Here is a 15,484-nt window from a genome sequence, read left to right on the forward strand (position 1 = left end):
AATACAATACTAAAGATTTATATTCACTTATGATCTATGGCGTATCTGCTGCCTTATATATAAGACAGTAAACCTCTTGATTTATTTTATTTTGCACTGCTCCATGATCTTCAGTTTTCACTACCTTGGGAAGCACAGCACCTCACTGCAACGTTTAGGAATTTGTGGAGATGGGGGTGTTTTGAAGAAATACTTACATGTCACCCCTTTCCTTAAAAAGTACTGTTTTTGCCCTTCAAAACTGTGAGGGTGTCAAAAAGCACTGCCAAGTTTTGATGTAAAACCAAAAGCTCTTGTTATTTTTTTTTTTTTAAAGGCACTAAAATTAGAGCCATAATATCCACCCATACAGCAAAAAAGACACATTGACTCTGAAAAACACACTTCATAATCCTGTGACACATGTCATTCTTCCTTTTGACTGCTACTGAGGATTCAGGAAAATACTGTTGCTTTGGTCTGAATGTGGTTCATCCCCCAAAGACTCCTGTGTTGAGCTTGGTCCCCAGAACGACTTCTATATCTGCTATCATTGCTACCCTTGGCAATGTACCCTTTGATGCTATTCTCCCTCAAGTCTGCACATGATGACAGCAAACTGGCCACTTGCAAGGTGGTGCTACGGGAAGTGGCCCAACCTTTGAAAATCAAGTGAAGGCAATTAGGTTACGAAGACACTGCCCTCAGAAGTCAGACAGGTCTTGAAGTACCCTCTCTCCCTCAGTTCCCAGGAAGGGGTTGGTATAAAAATGAGAGGGCTGGGGGTGTAGCTCAGTGGCAGAGCGTGTGCCAAGTCCCTGAACTTGAGTCCCAGCCTCCCTGCACAAGGAGGAAGGCTCCCTCTGGCTTCCTGGTTACTGTGTGTTCTCTTCCTTTCCCCCATGCTTCCAACAAGCTGCCATCCACTAAGACGTGACCCAGCCAAGTGGACCCTCACAGAGTCAAATCAATGAGGCTGCCTGATCTTAGACTATCCTCCAGACTGTGAGCTACAGCAACCACTCTTCCTTTAAAAAGCACTGGCTTTGTAGGTTTCATTAATGCAAGTTGATCTAATAACAGTACATAATCTCGTACGTGGTGTATATAAAATACATGGTAAATGGTCAGTTTGTACTTTCCCATCATTTACCAAACTTGACATGAGAGAAAAAAATAACAAAGGGAATGCTGCTGCTGCTGTAATCGAATTTATAATGATAAGCATTCAAAAGAGAATTGTTTAAAGTTACCTGAGAAAACAATTCCCTACAAATGATGAGTGCCTGCTGAGTAAAATTTATTAGTCCTTAATGCTCTCCAAACTTCTATACTATACAATGCATGAAAATCCCACTGTACACACACACACACACACACACACACACACACACACACACACACACACACACTGCTCAGCTTGGCTCTATGGGGAAGATAAGTTAAGAGACAGCTCTAGGGTTACTCTAGTGCTTGGTATTAGTAAAAAATGATCAGTGTGTGGGTGTGTCAAAGAGCTTTTAAAACCCCGAGAATTTCCTGAGTGAAATTTCATGAGTCAAATAGGAGTGTCTTTTGTCAATCATAATGAGCTACTCGATCATACCTGAGTCTACGGTAATGAGGTGATTTAGCGAGTGGCTGGTAATCAGAAAGCTTGGGAGTGATTAGAGGACTGCAACTTTCAGTCCCAGCTCCCAATACCTGGCCCGGAGCCTCTGTGCCTCTCTTCCATCCAGCTGCTCCTATGTTGTATCCTTTTAACAAATTGCTAAATGTAACAGTAAATCCCCAAGTTCTGTGAGCCATTCTAGCAAATCGGCAAACCTGAGGAGGTAACTGTGGGAATTCTTAGATTCTTAGCGTGTAAGTTAGAGGAATAGAATTGGCATGTAAAGTAGGACAGCTTTGTGGAAAACTCTGCACACCCTATGTTGGAAGCATAGTATGGTTTGGAGATATGACTCAGTGATTAAGAATACACACTGTTCTTGCAGAGAACTCAAGCTTGATTCCCAGCATCCATGGTGATCAGCTCACAACCACCTATGACTCCAGATCCTGGGAGACCTAACATCTCTAGCCTTTCCAGACATCTGCAGTGACATACACATAACCCAAACACACATACACACACACACAGAGATAGACACTCAGATACACACTCACATACCTGCCCAAACACTCAAACTCACACACACATATATATACCCAGACACACACAAACTCACACATACCCACACAATCAAGCACATACACACACATACACTCACAAATACCCAAACACACACACACATGTACCCAAACTCTCTCTCTCTCTCTCTCTCTCTCTCTCTCTCTCTCTCTCTCTCTCTCTCTCTTTCTCCCCCTCTCTCTCACACACACACCACACTTAAATCTTAAAAATAAACCTTTAAGAAATACATAGTGTGACAGTGACAGCACATCCACAAAAACTGTGCCTGCCCAGCAGGTCTGCCATAGTCAAGCCCTGAGGGACAATGACTTAAGCTAAAACTAATTTCAAAAAGTAAAGGCGCATGCCTAAACCCTAAGCAAGAATGTCACCTTGGGACTCTGGCTTCTAAGTGTATACAACTTCAGCCTCATTTTCATCTTCCTTCTCTGGCTTAAATCTATATTAAAATCTTAATAAATCCCAGCTTTGCTTCATTTTTAAAAAATCACAACTACAGATTACATTTACCCATGTGACAAATTAAAAGTACAACACAGAAAAATGCTCATATATCAATACTTCAAATGTTTAAAACTATGTGGTATAGAGGTAAATAAACACGAAAAACATTAATGGGAAGAGTGCACTTCATTTTATTCCTTTTTAATTTTTTAAGGAAAGTTTGAAGTATGGTTATAATTTATAAATATAGAGTGTCAGTTTTAGAAAATAACAATGAAGTCTAATGAAATAAAGTTTGAAGCTGTGCTAACAATAGAAAACACGAGGGGGTAACTAACAATGTGCTTGTTCCATACAGTTGAGAATTTTAGCCTCAGAGTCAACATGAAAAAAATACTAGGTAATAAACTAGTGTGATCCAATTCAGTATTGCCAAATCCTATGCACTGATGGAAGCCTCAAGAGACAGACCTAAATCCAAGTATTCTTGTCCTTTTGTCCTTATTTTACTAAATTTGCTAAATTTTTTTGCGAACTATCAAACCTGAAAAAGAGAAATAGCATTGCACGGCTGGAAGGGGCATTATAGTTGGAACTAGGCAGAAGGGACTAACCACTCAAACCTAAACCCTTGGAGCTTCTCTTTCTTCACCTGTAAATTGAGTATATACCAACTTTACATGGATGTGTTGAGAATGAGATGAGAACCCATAGCAAACTACTAGACCTAAGCAAAAGACATAAAGCACAGCTGGAAAACAGGTGAAATTTAGGCTGGAGCAGGTGGGTGCTCTTACTGAACAGTAGTGGGGAGGGGAGGAGAGAAGGGCTGATGGCAGAAGGGTGGTACTTGCTGATGAAAGCACACACTATAGCACCTCAGCTAAGGGGCAAGGAGTGTCACAGACCTTAAAAATTACTAAGAGCAAAGAATCTGTTCTGGTTGGGGTGTGGCCTAAAATTCATTCATGTGTTGGGAATATTATCCCCCAAAGTCACACTGATGGCATTTGGAGGTGGGGCCTCAGGGTGACTGGGTCAGGAGGGCTCTGCCCTAATGAATACACCATCCACTCATGGGTTCATGGATTACTGAGGGAGTGGCTTTATCATAAAGGCAAATTCTTTTTGGCATGACTGCTCTGTCCTGTCATGTCCCCAGGTCAGAATGCTTCGATGCTGGCCCCATGCTTAGCTTTGCTAGTCTCTAAAACAGTGAGCTAATTAACTTCTGTTCTTTATAAAATATCAAGCTTGTGGTACTCAGTTACAGCAACAGAAAACATTATCTTCCTTAGATAATCCCCAGCATTCAGAACAATGACCCTAACTTATTTAATAACAATTGAATTCTTCACTTTAAAAGTTGACTTAATGGGACAGACTTAGTAGACTTGCTAGGGGAGGCCTTACCTTCTCCGAGGAGCAGATGGGAGGTTGAGGGTGGTGGTGAGTGGGGGGAGTTGGAGAGGAGGGGGAAGGGGGAACTGGGATTGGAAGGTAAAAAATAAATTTAAAAAGTTGACTTAAAATACATACTAAGCATACTGGCATATGTCTATAACTCCAGCATTTAAGAGGTAGGGGAAGGATGACCAAGAATTCAAGACCATCCTTTAGCTATATATTGAGTTCAAAGACAGGATAAACTACATGAGACCCTATCTTAAAAAAAAAAAAAAAAAAAAAAAAGCAAATGGAAAAAAGAGCACTTAAGCCCTAATATTTTAAGGTCTTCCTAGAAGCCACAAACCAGGGAGGCAGAAAGCAAAGTAGTGTTTTCAAGCAGTTTAGGGAGGAAGGAACAGGAAGAGAAACGTGTGTTTCAGTGTGGGATATTTAGGAAGTTCTGGAATAGTGGTGACACCTGTGTAGCACTCAGAATGGACAGGGGTGCACCTGAGTTCTCTATTTCCAAATGGTTAAACTAGTAAAAATGCATGTGTGTGCATGCATGAGCATGTGTATGTGTGTGCATGAGTGTGTGGCATGTGGGAGAGTGCATATATCTGTGTGCACATGTGGAGGCCAGAAGTCAATATGGGTGTCTTCCCCAATCACTCTCTTATTTGGAGACAGGTTCTCTCACTGGATCTGTAGCTCACGAATTGGCTAAACCAGGACCCTGCTATATCCATCTGCCCAGAGCTACAGGAACTCGCTGTCACTCCCCAGTTCCCAACCTGGGTGCTGGGGATCAAATTCACGTCTCATGTCTGTGAAACAAGCATTTAACCACTGAGCCATCTCCCAAGTCCCCTAAAATAGTAAATTCTATGTTTAGAGATTTTACAATGTTTGAGTGTGAAAGACAAGAGGTATGTTACAAGATGTGAATACATATGACATCAAGCACTTCATGTGTGAGGAGCATGTATGAGTGTGACTCTCACTACAGGAGGACACTGAGGCTATATAAAGTCATGTGACACACAGCCTAAATGTGGTGAGGCAGGGTTTGACCAGCTGGCCCTCTGCAATGCTGAGGCCACCAAACACTTGCAGAGGCAAACTCCTGTTGGGACAATGCTAAAAGCTGAGGTAGTACAGAGATCAGGTAAAAGCAGTGAGAAGCAGTTCAAATTCTAACTCTAGATTTTTAATAAGGCTGAAATGTCCTGAAACATGAACATATTCCTACCTTCATTCTTCATGATGTAGTGGACAATTTGCCCAACGGTGTCACTATTTTCATTTATACTGTCATTCAACTCTAAAAGAGAAAAAGGACAGGATGGTGTTATAAATGTCACCAGCAACAAGTCAGGCAGACATTCGTCTTAGAGCACAAGACCTCACTGAACTTCCAGAAAGTTCAAGCACCCTTGCACAGTGCTAAGATTCTGGCTTTGGTCCTTCAGCCCCCATCTTCCCAATGTCACAGTTTTGAGTTCCTTGGCAGAACACACATTTAAAAATTAAAAGAAAAAGGCTCAGGGCCTCAAGATCAATCTCTCAAGATTAAATACCCACTCACTTTGTCTGACAATACAGTAATACATTCATATCAGTCCCCACTGCTCTTATCTCTCCTTATTACCTTAAACCCTCAGGGGAAACAAGAAGAAGGCTAATTAAAAGAAATACCATTTTCCTTGGGTTTTATCTAATTGCCAACTTGCTGTCTACAGTTGGCCTACTGACTTATGTTTTCAGCTGAATTAGTAAGTGTTCATCCATGTTTATAAAACAATTGTTTCCTTTTAAACAAGGTACCTAAATTTGGGCACTAGTTACTTGTTTACAAATCCAGTTTACTTTGAGAACCCAGTACCAGTGTTACATGTGACAGTAGGCAGGAGGAGAACAAACCTCCACTTGGAAATTGATCTGTATAATTTAGCAGGACAAGAAAAAGAGAGACTGGATGAGACACTGCATCCTACTTGGGAAGATGCATGGAGTAGGGTAACAACACACCCATGTACCTGCAAGAATGTCCCCAGAGCCCCAAGGGAAACTTCTCTCCCATGGCCCAGGGATGTTTGGACGGTCAAAGTGGAAGCTGGTGGCTGAGCCAACCTCCATCAGTTCTGCTCTGTTGACAAACACTCAGGGCTGGATTGCTCATTCGCTGCTTATGACTCATCATGCTCACCCCGTTCCTCAGCCTCAAAGGTCAGTGGGGGTGGAAAAGTCAACAGTCCAGCAAGCTGGCAAGGACTGAGAAACCTTCTCCCAGGGGCCCAGTGGGTATGGTCCATGGGTGACCTCTCTGCAAAGATACCACAGAGGGACTGAATGGGATGCAGGGATGTAGAGAGTGATCTGCTCACCCTCAGGCCATCAGGAACTGAAGGGTCCAGGAATAGGAATATAGAAATGGAGGATCCGGGAATAGGAATGCAGATATATAGAAATATGAATTTGTATCCTAAAAGAAATGGGAGCTGATAGTCACCAGTCCTGTCAGTAACTAGGAATTAGCTTTTAACAGTGGGTTTTCCTTGCTTTACAGCTAGCACCAAAGGTTAGCTTTTTACAATGGCTCTCTGCAGCTAGGGGTTAGTTTTTTTCATGATAAACCCCTGCCGCTTACAACCCACAACTGCTGTGGACCAAAGTTAACTTTTAATAAAGGTTTGTGCAAGACCCCTATCCCATAAACTTTAACTGAATATCCCTACGTGACTTACGGCTTTGCACTGTTTCGTATCCTTCCCTGCTTTAGAAAACTGGCAATGCCAGGAAAGTGCAGAGGTGCAAGGAGAAACAGCAGGCTAATACAAACACTAACTTAGCAGAAACCTTGTTAGCGGGAATTGTAAAATACAAATGTCTCCAGGCTTAACCTAGAAATTGTAAAAATTCCTTTGTTCATGCCTAATCCTTACTATAAAAAGAGGGCCCTAACCTGCCCCCATTGCCACAGTTTCAGAAGCCCGAACTCGAACTCCGGCTGTGGTCCCAGTTAACTGGTAAGCTTTTTGTGCCCTGCTGTGATTTGGGGGGGAGGGAGGAGAGGGGAGATAAAGTTTGCTTCTGATTTCATAGACTTTGGTGGTGTGTCCCCCATTATTTGCACACCCCCAACCCAGATTCAACAGAAACCTCCCTAAAGCATAGCTGGAAAGGAATATCAGTGAGGAAAACAGGTGCTGTAGGGTTTATCCCAACACTTAACATACCAACAGATGTGCAGAGGAAAAGGTGCGCCGCCCTGACATTCACATGGAAACACCAGTTCTTGCTGCAAGTCTACTGCACTACAACTGCATCTATTCATTTCATGAGATAAAGTCCAGTCACGCAGATTTTTAGCTAGAACTCCCCCTAACACTAACGCCGCAAACCTGATGAGACTGGTTTCACATTCCTACCACTCTTATTAGAATCTTACTCAATAAGTAGCAGCAAGGATTAAGGTTTATGAGTGGCTGTAAGCGCCAATCACCAAAACACCTTGTCTGGAAATTTCACAATAATCCTTCAAGGTGGAGATTATCCTCATTAAAGTAAATGTCAATAGAATTAGAAATAAATATCCACAGCAAAACTAACATAACAGGCCCAGGGCTACCAGGCTCTGAAGGAAACACTCAGCAAGTATTCAGTAAATGTAGGCAAGTGTTCAAACACTGATTACTGCAGAAAATAATGTTTCCTCATCTTAAAAAATGAATGATATATGAAGTTTTTTTTTTTTTTTTTGGTTTTCGAGACAGGGTTTCTCTGTGTAGCTTTGGAGCCTATCCTGGCACTCGCTCTGGAGACCAGGCTGGCCTTGAACTCACAGAGATCCACCTGCCTCTGCCTCCCAAGTGCTGGGATTAAAGGCGTGAGCCACCAAAAGAAGTTTTTTTTTTTTTTTTTTTTATTTAGTACCTGTTCCTCAACCTATTTAAAAATAAATAAAGCAAAGGTTATTTACCTATCTTTTCCACCTTTTCCTCTTCAACTTCCTGTTCAGCCTCTGTCGTACACCGATAGCCTTTCTTCTTAAGCAAGTGGCAGATGAGGACACCAAGGAGACCCATGATGAAGAACACAGGGACAAGCACATAAGCGATATATTCCGGGTGCCCATTCCCAGCATTGTTGGTGGGTGATGATGGAGTCGTCTCTGCTCGGGATTGTAACGTGCGGCTGCCAGTGTTGTCTACAGAGAGGGACATGCATGGCAATGTTAGATGTTTGTGACAACCCCCAGGAAATATTTCCATTAAATGGTGTGCACTCCAAAAACTGCAGCTATACACGGGTCTGGGGGTCCTGATGCATGGGACACAGGGTAAACTCCCAGGCTAGAGCTGAAACAGTCCAAAAACCAGCTCCTGGAGTATGAGATCTCTATAACAGAGGAGGTCGAAGGCACAGGGTTTTAGAAGAGTGCCCCACACAGAATACACATGCAAGTGTGAAGGGGGTATTACAGCATAGTACTTAGCAGTTATGTGTGAGGACTCGGGAGACACAGGGTGCATACCCAGCTCCACCTTTTAGCAGCACTCTGACAAGGAACAATGATCTAACAACCAAATGTCTCTGCTTCTTATGAAAGGAGCTCCTAACAGTACCTGCACATCTTTCTATAAAGATGAAATCAATCACAAACACAAATGAGGATTTCTGCAGTAGCAAATGTGTACCCTCTTGTCAAGCACTTCCCAGGGATGCAAGTGCATCACACCAAACCAGACAGACAACCATTTAGTTCTCGTATGGCTTATTTTCTAGAAGGATTTAGTGAACTAAGATGGTTAGAGCACAAAGAAGGTGGGGGGAACGACCAGGGATGGCCTCAGATTCCTAAGAAACATAAAAATGAAAGCCTGTGCATTTGTTCATTCATTGGTCTAACGAACATGTACTGTGTGCCTGGTGTGAAGAGAGCTGCTGCTGGGAGCTGGGACAAGAGGGATGGGGACACTAGCCCATTCCCATCTGGGAGCTGGGAAGGTAGCATCAGGTCACATGTAAGGAATTCATGTGCACTGAGAGACAACAGCACTAGGGACCTGTCCACAAGAAAAAGACAGCTGTGGGCGAAGGTATGGTTTGGGAAAAAAAGATGTTTACTTTTAGATCTATCCCATGGACTTATCCCAGAGGCAGCCTGAAAAGGCAGACAGTAAGAGCCATGTGACCTCTAGAAAGTAAGACAGAGAAAGCCTGGGCACACCCCATCATGATAAGTGGTTAGGAAAGAAGAAACAGACTGCAGAGAAAACCTGTGGAATAGATGGGGAAAATTATGAGAACATGGAGAAGAAAGGAGCCCCTTCACTCTAGAGGCTAACTGAAGCCTCTCCCCAGAGGAGAAGCAAGAACTACAGCACAACTAGCAATTGCTATGTAGGCTGCCAACATACAGATGGATGGATGGATGGATGGATGGATGGATGGATGGATGGATGGATGGATGGACAGATAACTAATTTTATTTTGAAATAGCAAAGATTTTGAAATAACCAGACTTGGGGGCCCAAAGGTATATGACCCCGCCTATTTTCTGGGGTTCTCAAACAAGACTATGAACTGTACACTGTGAGCCCTCTTACCTTCAGGTATCCAAAGATCTACAGTTTTGCCTTAGTAACTGTAAGCCTGTCCATACCACTCCTCCCCGAGGAACCTCCTGTGCAACCCTCTGAAGATAATAGTTCAAACCCCATGCAAGCAGTCTGTGTCTCTTTAAAAACAAAGGGAGACCTCTAAGAAACCCACACTGGTATTCTCCAGTATGTTACTTTCTTCTGAGCACCTCTCCTGTTTTAAAAGGCTTCTAATAAACTCTGCCTCTGCTTCCTATCAGCTCGTCCTGAAATTCTATGTTAAAGCCAAGATAATTTTACCTAAGTTGGGATGCCTAAAAGATTAAGGGAACTGAGGATGCTTTGTCTCTGTCCCTGCTACTCTGGTTGACTAATGCCACAGAAAAATAAGTAGCAAATGAAAGGAGTCAGGTGTTCGAAAGTGAAGGAAAACGAGTATTTGGCTGAGACGAGGTCTTGGCTTGGATTCTAATGTGATAAAAATGAAACTTCCGACACAGAGAGTGTCACCTACCCTGCAAAAGAAACCCAAATCAGAAGGACAGCATTCTCAAGAACACACTGGTAAGAAAGGATGAGTTGATGTGTGGCTGTATTTACTGATATGAAATGGGCACAGGCCATAACCACAGGCAACAGTATCAAGTGAAGCATAACTTTGTAAACTGGAGCCCATGAAACAAAGGGCCGCTTCTTTCTCACACGGAAATAATCCATTATTTTTGAGCAGTAAAGGAAATTGCCAGTTTCTTTAGTTTGTAAATGGACGCATTCATTACTTTATTGGGCCATGTCTAGAATTTGAGATAGCATAATTTTTTCCTTACTTCCCATTCAAAGACACACATACACACATTGCACCTGACTCTTCATAAAATGCATTGCACATATGATAGAGACCCCACAGATTATAATAAAAATTTTAAATTCCCTTTTTTCTTAACTGTTCTTATAGTTAGACACACAACTACCACTGTCTAAAAGATTCAGTAGGGTAATATGTTGTATAGGTTTATACCTTCCTTCCTTCCTCCCTCCCTCCCCCTCCCTCCTTCCATCCTTCCTTCCTCCTTTGCTCCTTCCAGTACTCATTTCATGCACAGGAACATCTGAAAGCCAAACAGCTTTCCTCAGAGCCACTACCTGTTTCAGTCAGAAGGTGAAGACCAATTAGCAGCTGGGAAGCAGGGATGAGAGCGGTGGGGCTCAGAACTGGTGTCACAAAGCATCTCTGAATGCTGAATCAGGTGGCCAAGCACGTGTCTTCACTGTCCACTTGACATCTGGTAAACCCTCGCTATATGTTCAGAGATGTGTGATTTGCAAACAATAATCATTTACTTAATCTCAATTATTGTACAATGAAAAAACTACAGATGATATGAATCTAAATTTGTGAGCCATGCAATTCTAGAGATACAATAAAGAACTGAAGTTAAAATCTCAAGCTGTCTGTAAGATATAACCCTTCAGCCACGTAGAAGAAATCTCATCTTTGGTAAGAAAAATGTAAATGTTCAATGATTGTTTTCCTCATTCATAAAATGCAACCAGAGTGACTGTAGCTGAGCTGGGGCATAGTGGCACATATATGTAATCCTAGCACTGAGAAGACTGAGACAGAAGGATTTAAGCCCAAGGCCAGAAGGAGCCTGACTCAAAACAAAGCAAAGTGCTGATTGCATCCTGGATTTTAAAACACAAGCCCATTTTTAGATGGGGCCCTCACTGACAGGTGCAGCCACCAACTCCTCTCCTGAAAATTCTTACCTCCGATACTGAATGTGTTGGGAGTTGGTGCACTATCAGTGTCTAGCCCCCAACCCTTAAGGAACTGACATCCTATTTCCTGTATCTTTAGGCATTTGCCCTTGGCACTCAGCCACACATTATACAGAAGACCAACCAATCTGCATAGAGAAATCATCAACAGGCATTGACTTGCCCCCAGGAAACAAGCTGGTTTGGCAGTGGACCCTGTAGCCAGAGAATGCTGAGATGCTGCATGGAGCAAAGATGAGCTGTCCACATGAACACTGCCCAGACTGACTGTAGCTCCTTACACCAATCAGTGTGTGTTTTAGGACACTAAGCTTCAGGTAATTTGTCATTTTGCAACAGCAAGCAGAATCTCTACCCCATGAAGTCACTGAGAGGATTAACTACACTAACATGGAAAGCTCTCAGAAGGCAAGCCTATTGAAGAAGTTTAGTGACCATCACTGACCTGCAGGACCTAGAAAAGTAGCAACCTGCCACATGAAGCTACTGAAATGTGAATTTAAGGCAAACTTTGAACTTAAAATTTCTGCTCCTCAGTTGTATTAGCGTATCTCGGATGTGCATCAGTCACATGGCTGTTTGCTGTCCTCCTGGGCAGCTCAGATAATGAACGTTCGTTCATTCCCATTGCTGCAGAAAGTTCTGTTTATCAACATTTCAGATTTACAAGGAAGCATTAACAACAACAACAACAACAACAACAACAACAACAACAAAAAGTATTGGCTGGAGAATCTACTGTGACCTATCTAAACAATCCTATGAAGAATAACTTTTAGATAGCATGGTAACTATTAATTAACAGAAAAGAGTGAATAATGCTAAAAGTATTAAGTTGGTATACGGTTATCTTTCTTTCAATTAGCTAATAAATAAATTGTAGAGGTAGTGGTTGGATGGGTATGATCAGAAACACACTGTATAAATATATGAAATTTTCAAAAACTAAGTTTAAAATGTTATTTTAAAAAACTTTCTATTGCCTTCAGCTGAATTATGTCAGAATTATGATTAAGTCATTTACTGAGTTAACAGTATTACTGATCTAGGTCAAATAACAGCAACACCTACATTTTGACAGTAAGAGGTCAAAGTCACTCATTATATCTGCTGGAATAGTGTGCACATTTTAAAGCACTCACAAAAGTTCTAAGGAGATAGAGAAAACTCAAACAGTCCAATGTTGAATGCCCAAAGTGGGGTCAATGTCTTAGCTGCAATACAATCTAATTATTAAAATTAAACTATATATTAAAGTATAAATATGTATAGTGACCAAAAATGATTAAATGATTCTGGTGGAACAATGAGATTAAATTTTATTCTCTGCTTCACTGTGATTTCCTAAAACATGAATTTTTGGAGGAATCTCCATACTGTTTTTATTTTTTATTTTTTTCATTTTTCATTTCCCTTCCATTTTAATTTTTCTCTTCCAGAATCTACCATGCATCACTGCTGGGAAGTCTTTTCAAAATGGTAACTGTTCAAATAATAATAATAATAAATCTCTGATATTTGATTCTAACTTCAAATCTTACATGTAGTTTCTGTAAGCTCTTGGGCCCTAAGGTGACAGAAGGACATGGAACAAGATATAGATGGCAACTGAGACTGAGAATTATCTGGGAAAGGTGAATCTGTTAGGTGTCATACATGGAAGTCTTGTTATGGCACCTTTCAACTCCGTAAGTTGAATTTTGAACAGTGCTATTGGCTTGGATATCATCCTGAAATTGCCACTATAACAATATTAAGAAGTAGGTGCTTCAGGGAAGGATTAGGCCACAAGTGTTCCAGTTTGATACATGAATACACTTATCCTGGGAAAGGGCTGGTTATCATGAGTCAGTTATCCTGGAGTGGATTAGTTATCATGAGTTAGTCATCCCACAGGAGGTTAGTTATCCAGGAGTGGGTTAGTTATCATGGGCTCCTGATGAGAGAATAAGTCTGATCTCCAACCTTCTTATTTGTCAAGCATGCTCTTTCACTCTCTCACCCATCTACCACATTAAGGAGCAGCATGAAGGCCCTCACCAGATGTCAACATCATGCTTTTCATTTCCTGTAAACCAAATAAATGCATATGGTTCGCAAATTACCTAGCCTGTGATATAGCTATACTGGCACAAAATGGGCTAAGAAAAACACAGACCTAGAAGTTGTGAGAGGGCGACAACACTCTTTTGCTAAGCTCTCCATGAAGAGCTTAGCAAAAGAAACATGGACCCATGCTCAGATCCAATGGAGTACTTTCTAGGTGCTGTGAGTGGCAAGTGCTGCAAGAGAAACTAAAGCAGGAGGAAAATGAAAAACAAAAACACTACAGAGGTTCCTCCAAAAGAAATTAAAAATAGAACTGTCATTTGATTCAAAAAAAAAAAACCTTACAACTCTGTTTATATCCAAAAGAATTAAATAAGGACCTATTTGTGCTTTCCACAAAAATAACATAAATGCCTCTTGATGGACAAGGGGATAAAGAAACTGTAGCATACATACACACAGAATAAGCTACTACTCAGCTCTATAAAAGAAGGGAAATAAATGTCTGATAACTCAGATGAGCCTTGAGGGCATTACACTAAGTCAGTCACAGGACAGCTATCACATGACATCACTTACATAAAACATCTTGAAAATGCAGTGCCCACTTATCTGCAGGGAATTCACACTAAGATACCCCAGTGGATGCCTGGAACCACCAGGAGTACCCAGCCCCTATCTATTCTGTTCCTTCCCATATGTACATACCTGTGATGAAGCAGTGTGACTTTAAGACTGAGGACAAAAGATGCATGAATGTTCCCTGTGAGGTTTTGAATGACAATGCCCACCTCCAGAAGCTCATAGATTGAAGGCTTGGTCACTAGGGAGTGGAACTTCTGAAAGACTTGGAAGGATTAGGAGGTGTGGCTTTGTTGGTGAAAGTATGTCACTGGGTGGGCTCTGACACTTTCAAAGCCCATGCCTAGCCCAGTGTCTTTCTCTCCCTGTCTGTAGATCTTGATGTAAAGCTCTCAGCTTATGGCTCCAGCGCCATGCATGCTGTCATGCTCTCTGCCATGAGGATAATGGACTACACCTCTGAAACTGTAAGTGAGTCCCCAATTGCATGCTTTTGTAAGAGCTGCCTTGGTCATGGTGTTTCTTCGAAGAGGCAGAACGGTGATTAAGACACACCCCTTAATCTTTTCTTACTATACTGTCAACTTTTCAGGTAAAAGAAGCCCTTTTATGGCTTCTCTTTAGCGTATCAAAATTGCCAGTATCCTTCTTGCACTTTGGAGACATTGTACTAGATAAAGGTCACCTGCAAACAAGGACTGCAGTACAGTCAGTCAGTCTGATGACTGAGATGGCTACTAACAGGTTGGCAGCCAAGAGCATGGAACCCTGGACAAAGGGATGATTCATGTCCCAAGCTGGAAAGAGCAGGAAGGAGCAGGATGGCTCTGGGTTTCGTGGCACTAAGAAGAGAGTGTACAACTGCATTGGTACCAATATTTCATTTCTGTAATCTTCCACTTAATATTTTTGCTCAAAGCTGATCGTGGGTAACTAAAACCACAAGGAGCAAAACAGTGGCTATGCAGGGACCGCTGCGGTCAGGGCCCTAGAAAGAGAAAGCAGACAGGGTTGGGGGAGGAGATGTGAATGGTTGTTGTACAGAGGGCATAAAGTCCCGATTATGCAAGACAAGTAAGTCTGACAATACTACACTGTGCAACTCATTTGTTGAGAGGAAGAACACATGTTAAGCATTCTTACAGAGGAGGGAGGGAAGTAGGGTGGGAGGGAGGGAGGGCACCTAAAAATGGTTAGGAAGAGGTCTTTGAGGACCACAGACAGATCGGATCACACAAATTTCCCTGAACACATGAGAAATCTGTCATTTCTAATTTGGGAATTGGTGTGAAATCTTCTAAGTTCTCTCTTGCAGGATTTTTCTCCCTATTTCTTGGTAGTTTCTTGAAGTAAACATTCCTTTTAAATCCTAAAAGAAAGTCACGAATGATGGTGTATGTCTTTAATCCCAGCATTCACAACGCCAAGGCAAGTAGATCTCTGAATTTGAGGCCAG

At 41.9% G+C, this 15,484-nt stretch overlaps 1 protein-coding gene across 1 annotated transcript in view; it reads right to left on the reverse strand.

Moving 5' to 3' along the window:
• The window catches only part of LOC100773300 (RELT-like protein 1), a 58,987-nt gene that overhangs the window by 19,309 nt on the left and 24,194 nt on the right, over positions 1 to 15,484 (reverse strand). Inside the window, exons 2-3 of the mRNA XM_027390720.2 lie at positions 7,992 to 8,219; positions 5,262 to 5,333 (exon numbers count right to left, since the gene is read on the reverse strand). Of these exons, the coding sequence (XP_027246521.1) occupies positions 5,262 to 5,333; positions 7,992 to 8,219 (300 nt within the window). The remainder of the gene's footprint in view (positions 1 to 5,261; positions 5,334 to 7,991; positions 8,220 to 15,484) is intronic.

Source organism: Cricetulus griseus (assembly GCF_003668045.3).
Source record: "Cricetulus griseus strain 17A/GY chromosome 1 unlocalized genomic scaffold, alternate assembly CriGri-PICRH-1.0 chr1_1, whole genome shotgun sequence".
NCBI lineage: Eukaryota > Metazoa > Chordata > Mammalia > Rodentia > Cricetidae > Cricetulus > Cricetulus griseus.